The sequence below is a fragment of the Saccoglossus kowalevskii genome, chromosome 5, assembly GCF_978046115.1.
Source record: "Saccoglossus kowalevskii chromosome 5, keSacKowa6.1, whole genome shotgun sequence".
Classification (NCBI taxonomy): domain Eukaryota; kingdom Metazoa; phylum Hemichordata; class Enteropneusta; family Harrimaniidae; genus Saccoglossus; species Saccoglossus kowalevskii.
The window spans coordinates 34,650,832-34,666,643 of record NC_140645.1 but is presented as its reverse complement, the minus strand read 5'-3'; the positions used below and the strand labels follow the sequence as shown (position 1 = coordinate 34,666,643).

General features: G+C 34.4%; 1 protein-coding gene across 1 annotated transcript in view; it reads left to right on the top strand.

Moving 5' to 3' along the window:
• The window catches only part of LOC100367095 (E3 ubiquitin-protein ligase rnf213-alpha-like), a 196,441-nt gene that overhangs the window by 154,273 nt on the left and 26,356 nt on the right, over positions 1–15,812 (top strand). The window contains exons 28-42 of the mRNA XM_085498959.1: positions 104–281; positions 381–621; positions 948–1,079; positions 1,178–1,271; positions 2,020–2,191; positions 5,301–5,469; positions 7,334–7,440; positions 9,044–9,238; positions 9,660–9,782; positions 11,030–11,147; positions 11,965–12,271; positions 12,394–12,527; positions 12,631–12,717; positions 12,985–13,266; positions 15,165–15,328. Coding sequence (XP_085355085.1) covers positions 104–281; positions 381–621; positions 948–1,079; positions 1,178–1,271; positions 2,020–2,191; positions 5,301–5,469; positions 7,334–7,440; positions 9,044–9,238; positions 9,660–9,782; positions 11,030–11,147; positions 11,965–12,271; positions 12,394–12,527; positions 12,631–12,717; positions 12,985–13,266; positions 15,165–15,328 — 2,503 coding nt within the window. The remainder of the gene's footprint in view (positions 1–103; positions 282–380; positions 622–947; positions 1,080–1,177; positions 1,272–2,019; positions 2,192–5,300; positions 5,470–7,333; positions 7,441–9,043; positions 9,239–9,659; positions 9,783–11,029; positions 11,148–11,964; positions 12,272–12,393; positions 12,528–12,630; positions 12,718–12,984; positions 13,267–15,164; positions 15,329–15,812) is intronic.

Genomic DNA, 15,812 nt, shown 5'->3' with positions numbered 1-15,812 from the left:
CTGCATCTGGTTATATGCTATCATTTTATACAAATACCATAATATATAGGATAAATATTATTCTCTTTGGTAACATGTCGTTCAATATTGTATTTCATATCAGATTATAAACTGGTTATAATATCAGCTGAAGAGTATGGATCAAGTGCTATGTCTATCGCATTTCATAAGTATCGCATCGAACCTCCAACCATTGAATTGGATGTTCTCAGGAAAAACGTTAATGAATTTCTACACAGCATGGATTCAGAATCAGTCGGTCAGGTGATAGACCCTGACAGGTAATAATTTGTCTTCTTCAAATCGAGTACAGCGGGGTGTAACTGCAGCTGGTAATGAATAATTGTATTCATACTGACAATTATATTGTCTTATTTCAGGCGTTGTTTGCGAATTGTGACATCCTCTAGCCCAGGTCTTGGCAAAACTCTTGCAATTCACCGACTTCTGGAGAACTACTGTTTGAAGAGAAACTATGAATTATCCGATGTATATTTGAAAATACCAATTAATACAACCTTCATTGATCTAAACAGCATTTCAAGTTCATTGGTGAAACATGTTAAAAATCACGGTTACCAGGCAACGCCTATGATTTATCATTTCGATATTTCAGCATCTGTAAGTCTTCTTTTTCACTGCATCATCCATCGCTATAATAATAGTATAGAACTGTATAAATAAATGAACTGCGTTCATTTGACCAGAAAAAAATGTGTTGGTATATACGTGTTTGGGAATTTCTTGGGAAACACATATGTAACTGTTTTGAAAACAGACAATATTTTGTCAAATATTATAGAATAATTATGACTCCTATATGCTTGATTTAAACTGAATAACCTCACTAAATATTGATAAAGAATCCCTCTCAAACGACGGCAAAATGTGTGACGGCCTATAAAATATACTTTGTGAACTTTTTTACTTTATATAACATTTCATAGGTGGAGACTGGTATTGAGGAATTTATTTTCATGATTTCTATATTGCGGGAGATACAGTGTCAAAACGTACATATATGGAGGCGCAGACAGTCCGATCTATGTTTGTTCGAAACCACTCAAAGAAACATACAGGTAATGAACAAATAATCTTTTTTGATGAAGTTGCCTGTTGAGTATTTACTGTTTGACGTAAACATGTATTTGCGATGTTGGTAATATTCTCCTTACAGGACTCGACAGTACAAGACATTCTGTTCAGCTCCATATTACCCAGAAGCTTTTGCATATCACCACAAGATAATGTAGACGGACAAGTAATAGAAGGTAAACAATAAATATTTGTTACCTCGCTTGGTATATTGTATCATATTCCTAAAAAATAATGACAAGTTAAGTGAACCCTTATTATTTTGTAATCAAAATACGACAATTAACTTTTCGATTTTAACATTGTGTAATTCGTTTGTCAATATAATTTCTGAATTTTCTTGTCAAGTTCAATTGTTTATAGTTTTTTCTAAAAAATAAATGTGTAAAATGTTTAGAACGCAACGTTTATTGTCGTGTTTTGCATATAAAAACTGATTAATATGACTTTCACAATTTTTGACGAGTATGTACATCATGTTTTGATAATCATAGTTGCACACTTGCTAGTTGTGTACTGGTAGGTTGTTTCATTTATCTAGGTAGAATGACTGAATTTATTGTTTCAAATTGTCTACTACTGCAGAACGAGCACTATGAATATCTTTTTCGAGGCTATATTATCCAAGGTTGATTCTTCATCTTAGATGCATTGACTTACGGGTATAGATTTAAACGAATTAGAGGGTAGTCAAGCATAATGTTTGTCAGTGTCATCGGTTCAAGTTTGTATCGTGCTTTGGTCGTTTAAACTAAAAAAGAGGAGCTCTCATTCAAACGTGCTGGGTGTCAATTTCGTCACTCATACTCAAGATATTCAAATGCAAGAATGAAGGCGATTCATATCACTGTTATATCCTTTCTTCAATAATTGATTTTCCTGAGGGGACAGAAGTACCAATCCAATTTGTTCTATTATATGTAGGTGGGCCTAACATTGGTTTTGATGACAAAACATTCCACAGTGAACCCATTCAAAGAGTGTACCATCATCTTAAAATCTATAATACGAAGAAGGAAGAGCTCAAACATTATGAATTCAATCTCTCAAAGACCAGAGTTGGTGATAAAAAAGACTGCATGGAAGTACTTATCAAGTAAGTAAATATGTTTAGCATGTTTACATATAGCCCATTTGATTTTGGTACTTAAAGGGGAGCAGAGGTATGGCTTTTGACACTCTGTACATGAAATCTGAGATTTATGTATGAATTCTGTCGATAAAAATAACTTGTATGTGCTGCGAAATGCCATAAATATCGGGTATAAAACGGGCTGTGAAGCAGACGACAAACGTCCGCTTTTCCTGACGTCATTCGCCTCTAGAGGGCCAGTCAAATGACGTCATCAGTGAACACTGATAATTGAACCCATTCATGCTAGTAAGTCAATCCCATAGAAATGCTACTATGAAAGACCTTGTTAACTGACTACTTAAAAGTTGAAATATGGCGAGCTGTTGTGTTATGAATGCCATAACGATTCATGTTATGTTTCGCGAAATCCCCCCCCCAAAAATCACTTTGTTGGTTGCGGAAGAACTCACCTGAAATTGAAGACAGTACAGCGTTCTGGCTATAGTAAACAGTGAGTGAATAAATATTGTACGAGTTAAAACTAAATGCGAAATATACTAATATCACTTGAACCACAGTACTCATTTTGCCCAACTTCTCCCTTTTTAAATGATCGCTTAATTTCCACCGCACTGTATTTTCCGACCGGAAAACTACCACATTTTTACCGTTTTTTTTCTCTCGCTCGCTTATTGAAAACACTGACCGCTCGCCCAAACACTGGTCACCGGCACAGGAGTAGTCAAAATGTGTGGGGATATACAAAGTAAATTCTGAACGGCTCTTCAAATCTATATCACTCTGTATCGTTCGCGAACAACTTCATCTCTGTCAAATACTAAAGCCGGTACAATATTGTAAACAAATGCCATGATATCTTAGTCATATCGCTATTGTATACACTACCTTCTTTTATTCTGGTTTGCACAAACGTTGAATAGCCGTCAAACATTCAAATATATTTAGTTTTTAACTATCAATAATTATATGCACGCAATTTGACCCTTTGACCTAGATTTGATTGGGATGGAATATTTTATTTTAAACAATATTCTGACGTTACTTACTGCCCCAAAAATGTTTCAACACAATTGCGGTATGACTGTCCGATTTACAAGTGCATCGGGTAATAAATTAATAACCATTCTCACCAATCGCTAGCTTAGGAGAGAGTAGAAAATCAAACAGCCGCAGGTCGCCCGCCTTTTATGCATTGATTTCATGACGCCGTCTGACAGCGGTCGGGTACGAAAAGCTCGCACAGCAATTCACACTTATTGTCAAGACAATGAATGAACAGAAAGGACTGGGAAATTAAAAAGATTATATTTCCACAAAGTTATATAAATCTTGCTGCATAAAAAGCTTGGAGACTAGTTATAATATTTTGCAAAAGACTGAGTGATCACGACATCATTTTGGGATGCAATTGAACTTGAACTTCTTTGCGTAACTTACTGCGCGGCGATGGTGATATCAAGTGTGTGTTGACCTAAGTTTGACCCCCAAGTCACGCACTGAACAGGCGCGTTACCTTAGCAATCTTTTTCTTTCATGCTCCGTGCGTCGATTTTGTAAAATTGTTATTAGTTCTGACGGTGCTGTACGCAAACTTGTATATTTTGAGTTCGTTTACTTAGTGCGCTGCTTTTCTAATTACGCAAATTTGTTTACAATGTTGCACCGGCTCTAAAAATTTCAACATTGTAATATATCGCTTTCATAATAATTACGCAAAGTCAGTTATTTAATATTGGACACAAGTGAAGTTTCGTCCGCGATTGATACAATGTGGTATAGATTTGAAGAGTAGTTCGGAATTTAAAAATAGTTAGTACCCGTTGTATCCCCAAACTGTACCACTCAAAACCACTATTTCGATCACTCCTGTGCCAGTGACCAGTGTTTGGGCGACCGGTCGGTGTTTTCAATGGGTCGGTGAAAGAAAAATTACGATAAAAATGCAGTTGTTTTCCGGTCGGAAAAAACAGTGCGGTCGGAAATTAAGCGATAAGCGGTCGATTTAAGGGATGACGTCAAAAGATCGATGTCGGATAAAAAACTTAATTCCTTTAGTTTTTTTACAAACCCCCTTACCCCCCACTGAAACTTAATTGATAAATATTGGTCATGGCGTCAGACTACATTCACCATTAAATACAAATTGAAAATCGGACAGTAGTATTGCATAGCAGTTGGTTGTCGGGTGGGTGTAAAACGATTTTACAAATGCACCTCATTTGACGCACAAATTTACACTCGAACCAAAGCATTTTTCCCCTTTTCGGTTATTTCTGTCCAGGATTAAATAGAAAAAAAACGAACTACAAATACTCCAAGATTTGTTTGCCTTCATTAAAAAATAAAATCGTTTTTGTAGGATGAAAACTTTTTGAGGTCACCCCCCCCACCCCCAAACTAAAGGAAATAAGTTTTTTATCCGACATCGATCTTTTGACGTCGTCCCTAAAGTGGGAAGTTGGGCGAAATGAATACTGTAGTTCAAGTGATATTAGCGTATTTCTAATTTAGTTTTTAACTCAAACAATATTTATTTACTCACTGTTTACTATAGCTAGAGCGTTGTACGTGTCTTCATTTTCAGGTTAGTTTTTCTGCCGATTTCTCGCAACCAACAAATAATGTGATTTTGTATTTGGGATTTCGAGAAACTTAACATGAATCGTTATGGCATTCATACGCACAACATTTCGCCATGTTTCAACTTTTAAGTAGTCAGTTAACAAGGTCTTTCATAGTAGCATTTCTATGGGATTGACATACTAGCATGGATGAGTTCAATTATCATTGTTCACTGATGACGTCATTTGACTGCCCTCTAGAGGCGAAATGACGCCGGGAAAAGCGGACGTTTGTCGTCTGCTTCACAGCCCGTTTTATACCCGATATTTAGGGCATTTCGCAGCACATACAAGTTGTTTTTATCGACAGAATTCATTCATAGATCTCACATGTCATGTACAGAGTGTCAAAAGCCTCACTTCTGCTCCCCTTTAAACATAAATGTCAGCCGATGTGATATTATGTAGTTATTGGAGCTCAAATAACCACATAAAGTTTACATAACTTTCTTTAAAGTAACATTAAATTATTTGTTATGTATACAAAGGCATTGTGGTGTCGAAAATCCAAGTTGGACACATATTAACATTTTCGTCAAGTTTATGAACCACACTCTCTCTAATTGGCAAACAAGTCCATTTTGCGGCCTGGCAGCATCATCCGATCTTCCTGGGTTGCGATTGTTTGTTGTAACGTTCATGGCGATACAAGCAAAGGTGAGTACACATGTACATCCATGTATTTATTTATTGAAAATATATATTGTATTTGAATCACAACATTACACCCGCATTTCAGATGTAAATATCATTTCAATTTTAGACCCAATCTCGTCATAGAAAACAGATCGCTGCTGTTCATATAGAGGATTGTATGTTGTTCATTAGTTTGTCTATTTTCGACTTCTCAATTGCTCAGCTCAATTTCTATGATACTTGATTTGTACATACTATTGGTGGCCCTCAATTCTGTGATAATATTTACAATACTTCATTTTTAAAGAATATTATAATTTTTGGTGTTAATACTTAGTATGCAGGTATATTGGATGGACATTTATTTGCTTTTTTGTGATAACATCTTCAACTTTCTGATTTCAATGAATATTGTTGGCATTGGTCATTTTCTCTTGAAAATGATCACCTCAATTTTTTTGATATATGATATGTATGTACCTTGGTTTTAAATCTATTTGAATAATCTATTTTGCGTTAATATCTTGTGATATTTGTCATTTTTAAAACAAAATTGCTATTTTCGACTTATTAAAATAACTACTTGCTTTGATACATGGTGGTAGGTAATATTTATAGACCTGAGAATGAGAGTTTTAATGCTTAATTGTTGACGAATATATTTGTAACATTTGAAAAAAATAGACTTCTGCCACATTTGTTTATTTCGTGATGGTATCATTTTTAAAGAATGTATTTTTGTCATTTTTATTAAAAAGTTTCATTTTTGACTTTCCTTTGTTGTGATATTTGCTATGTCTGGGGACCTCTGATTTCGTGAAGATATATTCAATTTACTATTTTGGCAAATATTTGTGTAACCTTTGGTAAAAAATGTTATTTTTGTCTTCTTCCAGCTCAGTTACTTTGATACTTAGCTCTGGCGGATCCAGAAATGTGATAATTAATGCTTACTACAATGAAAGCAGAAACCTTGCTCTTGCAATATCTATATCAGTCCTAATTTCTTGTATTACAATTACATCGACCAGTAAAATTACCACGTTACACCTCAATTAAAAATACTTAATTCTGATGCCTCCAGGCGCTTACGCTAGGTAGCCAGGATCGATACGTGTTCTAACCGTTTACTCAAACAAGACACACATAGCCTCAATTCGTGTTAACCTTCCTCGTCTCAGCGCCACGTGAAGTGTGCCTAAGACCACTTTATTCCTTTTCAAACCTTAGCCAACTACATAGAAGTCTTAAACATATAGCATATAGCCAATCACACGAAGTACTTAACATGCCATAACTATTAGATTAATTATCCCTATATTGGGAAACTACACATATCAATATCGTTAGCTTATACTTTTGGGCGCAAACAGTACTAAAATAACATTTATATCCAATCATTGACTACCGTCTAGCACGTTGTATGAACCTACATGTTTACAGGATATGGGCAAGTGTTATAAGTGTTAAATAACATCAACCAGCTTTTCACTGGAAACCTGCTATCGAGTAATAATCAGTAAATGTCGTTATAATTACCGAACTTATGTCCAAGTACATGGAGATATAAAATATGATAGTACTACCAATCAAAATTAGAATTAACCGTACCCTCATTATTCAGTCATTGCGAAACTAGTATCGACACTACTCATTAATAGTACTATATAATGTGGATATTTTTTTAGTGTAAAGATAGTTTAGGGGTGTTACAGACCCAAAAGCCAAACTATAGCAACCACAGCTATGCTGGCATATATTACTGAAATTATCATCCCTTCTATATACTTCGAGTGGAATTTATTTTCAAACCCGAGGCAGATATACAGAAATGAGTGTGTAATGATGTACAGTATATTTTGGTGTATTTTTCTTGTTTCAATAGAATTATGCAAGTCGTGGAATGCAACTATCCGATGAAAGTTTTCAAGCAGGTCAAGAACAAGACAAAGATCTACAATGTTTTCAACTGAAACAAAAATGGGAGAGCAGGTTAGTACATTTTTCTACAACACAATGAAGTCAAAAGATTAAACTACAAATAACATATCAAGGGCGATGTCAAGGTCTTCCACGATATGTCATGCGGATATGATTGTTTTATTCAATATGACACTAGAGAATGCAAGTGTTAGATATATTATTGGAATTTGAGCAACTTTCAAAATGGCGAGTTTTGACCCGAAGAGACTTTGCCCAATATTACATGTACCAGAACAGTTGAGTTGGCTGCATTTTGGAACATTTTTGAGATAATATGACAAAAGCCCGAACCCTTCCCGTGTTTTTCATTGTGTATGGAAGTTATTTTCACGAGTGATGCGGTGTATCGCATCCACAATGTTTTTCAGACTCATAAAACACATTGATCTAGAATTTATTTATTTTTATCTATATGTGAAGCAGAATTAAGATTAAATTTATTGTGATTGGTCACATGTTTATTCTTGTGATTTGACCATTTTCTAAACAAGAAGTAGTTTTTACTGATGCAATATTTACGTTGTCATATTGCATCTCCATATTGAATTCTTTTAAAGCAAACAGATATCAGATCAGTCACATGGTTTGGCCGCCATCGTGTATTTTACGAAAAATGGCCACCATGTTTTGCAATTGTTTCTCATATACTAAGCATGGCCGAAGCTTTATACGTGAAAAATAAAATAATTTTGACGTGTCACGTGGTTTGTTCAATATCATAGATTTTTTGCCAGAAATACAAAACAATTGGAATTTCTCATGGGTGTTTTAACAAATCGACTTGATGGTTTGTGTATAACCTTGAGCATGGCCGTAGCGCCTCACGCATCCTCCAAATATAACGGTATGTTGGTGCCAGAAAAGTGACCAATATTTAGGTAATGAAACTGTCAACTTGACTGAACATTCAAGAGTTGAACTGTGCAAAATTTTCGTAATTTGCCTCTCCCTCGTTGCAACATATTCATTTTTTCAGCTAGTAATGCCTTTATTGCATCGTTTTGGTGATCGATGCGTTTTTTTTCCTTAAAAAACTGTGTGGTCTGTTCAGCTTAGGTCGCCAATATGGCGAATATGCGTCTTACGATGCAAACAATATAATTTTGATCAGACACAACGTTTGGCCGCCATCTTGTACTTCATTTTTTCAACTTTGCATTAATGTCCCAAACTTCTTATGCAAATCTAATTCTTACACCGACTACATACTGTGCACATGGGTGAATAAGTTTGAATAACTAAACAACTGTTAGATGTACTTATGTTCATGTGTATGTGTTGACCCTTTCAATACTGTTCACAGACTTAATCTATACTTGTGCACATTTATTTTATTTTCGAATTGTAGATACATAACTGTACATAGTATAACGCATAAAGAGTACGAATCTTGAAGTACTGTTTACACTCAGTTTCGAGATGATCTTCCCCATGCACTTGCACATGTATGAAGTTTATTTGGAAATGGCACAAGTGGTATTAACATTTGTCACGTAGTACGCTCTAATAAAATATAAAAACTTGATTATTAGCTGCAAATATTATGTGCCTCAATTCGTTTAGAGTTGCAAAAAGGTGATGTTTATCAAAAATGTGTCTTCATTTATTCTAGTGCTCATCCATACATATATTTTAATCAAGATGGTGCTTCCATTACTTTCCATGGGATGGTTATCTACCTCGATGGTTATCTTCGAAACTCAACAGATAATAAACTTATACCTGGTTTACAGATGGACTTTTACCTACGCCATGGTCTTATTCTCAATGGTGTTGATGTGTTGCAAGACTTTGACTATCTATCGAGGTATGAATACATATTTAACATAAGTATACTGCAGTAAAACCTCTGCTTGAACTGTTATTATTTTATTTGCAAAATGTAAAAAAATAATGTTCGGTATGCGTAGTATGTGTAATTTAAACTTGATTGTTGGTTTTTGCACAAACAGACCAAATTCCACACGTATTTAATGCTGTGTCATGTCATTGAACAGCAAATCAATTTTATTTACGCTGAACGTCTAGCTGAAAAACTGGGTCCTTAAATTAAGCAATAGTTCTTGGAAAGTTTTAAAAGTTGCAACGTAATAGTAATCAAAATAAGCATAGTGAAATATCTGTATGTCGAGGCTACATCCGTTAGTTAGACAGAAGTTACTTATTTTCACATATGTACTTTGTTTGTTTTAGTAAGGCATGTGTATTAAAATTTATACTATCATCAGGTGTAAGAAGATTGAACACATCTACACTGTGATGGGCATGGAGGTAAAGAGTGACCCAGATCCAACGTATGAACTAACTACTGACAATGTATCAAAACTGCTGGATATTCTCATGAATTTCAGGTAAATTTCCAAAAACGGATCAATCACTATTTTTTCAGTAAATTATTCATGCACCAAGAGAAAATTGCACTTAGCTAGACGGACCTGAAGTCTGTTGAGGTAAAAACATTATCATGTGTTAAGAGAATAAACTGAGACACAATAAAATTAACTGAAATGTATGGAAAAGTAATTGAAAATCACTAGTGACTTGACAATCCAAATAGCTATTACAAATACTATGATGTACATTCAGGTTGTTTAGATTGCATTTAATATCCCATACATGATCGATTTGGACCATAAAAAAATCTGAAAATAATATATATTCTTACTAACCATTACAAATTTATGTGACGTCCAAAATGTTGGCGACGTAAAATATTTGAAAAGCTAACTTGTTTTTAACGCGGGAGCTATGGGTAATACAGCCCTTATAGGTCAGCCAGTGATCCTGTCATCAATGGGCCAACAATATTTATTACCGATGTGCCTTATATTAATATACAGACTGACACGCTAGGATGATAATTGTTTTTGTTTAATAAAGCTAATGCAAAATAAGTTATACTTCAAAAACCAATATGTGTTTGTATTATTATATTTAGTAAGGGGTAAATAGTAATGTGCAATTATTTTTTCTTCACCTAGTCCCATCGGCTCTTCAATCTTGGTAGTTGCTCATTCAAGGAATGCAAATAAAGCTAGAATTTATAGGGTTTGTTGAAAAAAGTCACTAAATCAAAATCAGGAAATATAATATTTGAATATGTCTGGTCATCAAGTCAATTATATATTTTATTTTATTTGAGGTGAGTGTAGTAATTTGCAGACTAACAGACATGTATTTGTTCCAGTTTAGCTTATCGTTGTGGGTAACTGTGATTATTTTTGTCTATGTGTGTCTGTTTCACCACTACACTCAAAGCCAATCATTAGATTGTTAATGACGCGTTATGATAATGTGCAGACCTGATAAGGTTTCAGTGGATATTGTTTTATAATTAATATGTGGTAGTGTTATATACTACCTGAAACACACAACAAAAGACGTTGTTAAATTTGGAAACAACACCTTATCTCCCTACTGCCAAATGAAATGTCATTAACTTCTGGCCAAAACCGTTGAGTCAATTGGCATATTTTTAATATTTAGACGTCAGGGCCCCTCATTACTAGATGTTAGCTATATATTTTCAAAACGGTAATTTATCTTCAAATACAAATATTTATTCTAGTAATTATCTGTGTTTATTTCATCCCATTAGATGTGACATACCTGTAGTCATAATGGGAGACACTGGTACTGGAAAAACAAGAATGGTCAAATTCCTCTGTAAGATGATGGCTGGAAGAAGTGATCAGTCAAACTTTCATATGGTGAAGGTATGTAATTATTATTAAATTACGCTTATAATAACTGTTGCCAATACTTATAATATTCAATAAAGCTTGGGCGGAAGTTGTAATATGATAAGTGAATGATTATTTGAAAAGGAGGTCCAGTGTCATATTCAAAAGTATTAGAAATTTGTTGTTTGTATTGGTCTATGCAGAACAGCGTTACAAAATTTAAGCATAAGCATTGTGACCTGAACCAAATACAAAATAAAAGGTCTTTTATTTCAATATCGCAGTGAAGTCACATATACGTTTTTTAATAATAAAACTGGTAGCCAATATGTTATTGATGCTTTATCCAAAACGTTTGTATATAAATCACTTAAATCACCGTGACCAATTATAGTTAGCATTTGGGAAAGACATTAAATACATAAATTTACAGATGAAATGATCAATCCGTTCAACAGTCATTTCAATCATTTTAACTATACTTTACTGCAGCTAAACTGTGGGACTGAAAGAACAAATATTATTCATATAACAAAGCAAACTGCACGTGTATTAGATACGGAATTCTATAGTTCAATGCATTTGGTACATTGTGTTCTGTCTTTCTTGAAATGTAACAATCATGGTTAAACTACAAAATCAGCTTACAAAGAAAAATGTTCATAATGGATACTTTGCATAATGGATATTCGTTTAACTTCAATATCTGATTATTTTTTAAACCTGTTGCTAATCCAAAATAGGAATATTATCTTCTATTAACAAAATTAGAACAACATTTAATTCATTAAAATAATTTGTATCGATGTGGATTTATATTAAGCATATTGTGTTCTATTTCTATTTGCAGATTCATGGAGGAACTACAAACGTTGACATTGAAAAAAAAGTCTGGAAAGCTTCCCAATCAGCAAAACATAATGAACACAAAATTAATGTCTTATTTTTCGATGAAGCAAATTCATGTGAAGCAGTTGGCTTGGTGGGAGAAATCTTAATAGACAGAACTGTGAGAGGAAAACCTATTGATACACCAAATTTAAAATTTGTTGCTGCATGTAATCCTTATAGAAAACATGGGGATGCTGCAATAAAACAATTGGAAACTGCGGGGTTGGGTTTCACAGTAGACTCGGCAAATGTGCAAGAAAAATTGGGTAAGTGACGACATAAATATATTCAAATTTATTAAACATTATGGTGTGTAACTCAATTATTAGTAGCTAGTTTATCTGACCAGGACATTAAACTTCATTGTTTACTACTTCTTGTCATTAAGGTCACGTGCCACTTCGACATCTCGTATATCGTGTCCACCCACTGCCTAAAAGTATGATGCCATTTATCTGGGACTTTGGACAACTGAATGCAGAGACAGAAAAAAAGTACATTAGAAGCTTGGTCAATAATAATGTAAGTACATTGGTATGGCAATAAAAATTGTTTTAATTCCTGAAAAAATACTTAGCATTAGGTACTTATATCAACTTTGTAACTGTTTCATTTAATTTTGAAGGAATACATTCGACATTTGAACAAAGTAACAAAGCAGCTGATTTGCAACGTTCTTGCTATGTCTCAAATGTACATGAAGCAACAAGAGGTATGTTACCAACAAGTACAAACTATTTTCCATTCTCTATACAGCTTCTCCATATATAGAATGTTCACTATATTATTTACGTATATTTGAATCTATTAATAGTCGTTCAAGTGATTACATAATTATTCATGTTTTTCTGATATCATGCATTTTAAGCTGACAAGAGGCGATATCATTTACTTTGCTTGGTCACCTTCATTTCTTTACCAAGGGTGTAAATAAATACGCTTATACTATAAATCAATATATTTGCCCTGGTCGTTATAGGAAGAATGCAAATTTGCCAGTTTGAGAGACATTAAACGAGTGATAGAAGTGTTTGTCTGGTTCCATCGAAAGTATGATCTTATTAAAAATGGAATGGACATCAAAGAGGCACAGCATGTTTGGCAGCATTCAATGGAACCAGAATCTCAGGTCCATGAGACTGTTGATCTCCAATCTGAGAGTGGTGATTCACTCTACGCTAACTGTGGCTCCATAGATGAAAACACGCTGATAAGTGGAAAGGTTAGAGTGGCAGAAAGTTCTGGGGGAATCATTTCGACAGTAAGTCATTACAAGATTTTCTTCTTTAGTGACACGAACAATCCTAAGAATATGTACTTTCTTATTTGCAAAAAAAATATTTTAAATAGTTATAAATATTCTGCGACTAATTTTGAATGTATGTACTTTTATGTAACATATTCTATTCTAATAATATGCAAGGTGTTTTATAAATGGTATATTTTTTATTATATTATACCAGTATATTGATGGTGTTAATCCATTGATTTGATTGGTCCTAACACAAAATTTGCATATGCAATCCATGGTATATTGGCTGATAATGCACGGCTAAACAAAGTGGCCCTGGAACATGAATTGACTACAGGTTTAATACGGAAATATATAAAACCGGTATTATTTGATTTTTAGGGAAATATCGTGGCTGAATTTTAGAAGAATATTGAAAAAAAATACTGAATTAAAAACATCTGAAAAGTTATATAACTATAATATTGCTTTTTGTTAATGGTGGGATCCAAGTTGTGAGCGTCGGTCGTTGGGTGATTGTCGTTCGCCACACAAACCTAAACCACCGTCCCTTAACACCGTGAGGTGCCTACACAAACGCCAGAACGCTATGTTCTCAGTGGTGTTACTTTGAGATGGATTGCGAACTTCCAACAAAGAAAACATGATCTTTAAGTACAAGATATAATTGAGGGATTTAATGACATAAAAATGCAAAAAACTATGAGTCACAGGCAAAAATGTATGCCACCAATAACAACCGGTGTCCGGTAGCAGCAGCTGACAAAATTGCAGTGCACGCGGGTAATTGCCATCTGTTTCAAAAAACACGGGACAACGCAGGATTCGACGATATATGGTATTGTATTTCTTCACTATGGGTAAATAAATTACAGGAGATGATGAAGGTGATTTCGAAAGCTACAGATTTGTGCCGAGTGTACACCAACCACTGTAGGCCCACTGTATTAGAGCGACGGCGTGCAAAGTCTTTCGGCCGGAGTTGAGACAAGGCATATCATGTACGTGTCACAAAAACGATGCAAAAATCCGATCTTACACCATCAAACTTACCCCAGAACAACGACAAAACCTGTCAGTCATACTGTCACAAAACGTTGGTTATATCAAAGGTATCCAGGTCAGATGTTGGAACTGAGGTCGTTGTGCTGGTCGCCGTACATGATACACCGCGTCCCGCCGCGTACCGCTGAACGTCAAATATCCACAGTTACAAGTAGTATGATGAGTCACAAAACCGGTTTATTTCACAACTGTACTTTCAATGGGCAAATTACAGTCCAAATTGTGCAAAAACCGGAATGAAAACGTGGAAAATCCGTGGTTTAAATGATCCAAACTGTACACGACCCTGTATTTCAAATCGCGTTGTGCGTCAGTAAAAGGTCAGAAAGGTCATCATTTGTTATGCTAATTTGTGTGTTTACGCTGCTCTATTCAACGTGGATATGGTTTTTTTTCATGTGGAATAAAAATTAGTTTGTATTCAATTTGAACTGTGTTGCGCATGTAATTTTTGTATGCATTCAGCGTACAACTACATACTATTCCTATAAATATTCATGTTCAAGGGCCATAATCATGATCTTTTAGTAGATGAAAGTAAATTCTTTTTTACAAGTTTTATCGAATTGTCAATATACTGGTATAACATAATAGCAATAACCCCCGCCGAAGTTGGGTATACCACTTGATATTGCACAATTCACTCCATATATGCACTCGCCTGCGGCTCGTGCATATATGTCGTGAATTGTGCAATATCTCGTGGTATACCCGCCTTCGGCGGGGGTTATTGCTTAAATAATTCATATCCCCAAATACAAAAATGTTAAATTGTATTAAACGTCAATATTGTAAAAGAAGTTAAATTATATTACATCACTTTTTTGCTTCATATCATGCAGGAAGAAATCAAGAAAACCCGAAGATGTTTGATATTAGCCATAGGAGTGTGTTACCATGCGTCATTGAAGAACAGAAAAAAGTACAGGAATTATATATCTTGGAGTTTTGAAGAACAATTCAAGCTGCCACATGGTCCAGATAGTATACATAGCGACATAATGTGGTATGTTTTTGAATATAATAAAATAACATAGTTGAACTCTGGTGACCTTGCCCTTTGTTATATAATATCATTCTCTTTATCATAGTTTCAATATGAATATGCATTGTCATAATTAATTTTGAATACAAACAAGTTTTGGTGGAAAGCAGTCTACCAAATATCCTTCATAGATGTAAATATCATACTAAAACATTGGTGCCTAATTTGTTTAAATATTTTAAGGGACATAATTTCCACCTTTATTCAAAGTAATTCAGATATAAAAACAAATGTCTCATCGCAGCTGCATTCAGACGTGAATAGATTCATAAAACATGCAAGATAACAGGAAATCTTAGCTGGCTTTTGTACAGATGTGTCAAAAATTAATGATTCAGTGAGAGAAAAATGAACTGCCTTATTATATTCATTGTGTGACCACTGTATCATTTGAAAAGCAAAAAACGCCCTCCTTGAATAACCATAATGTTGCAAGCTATGCTTT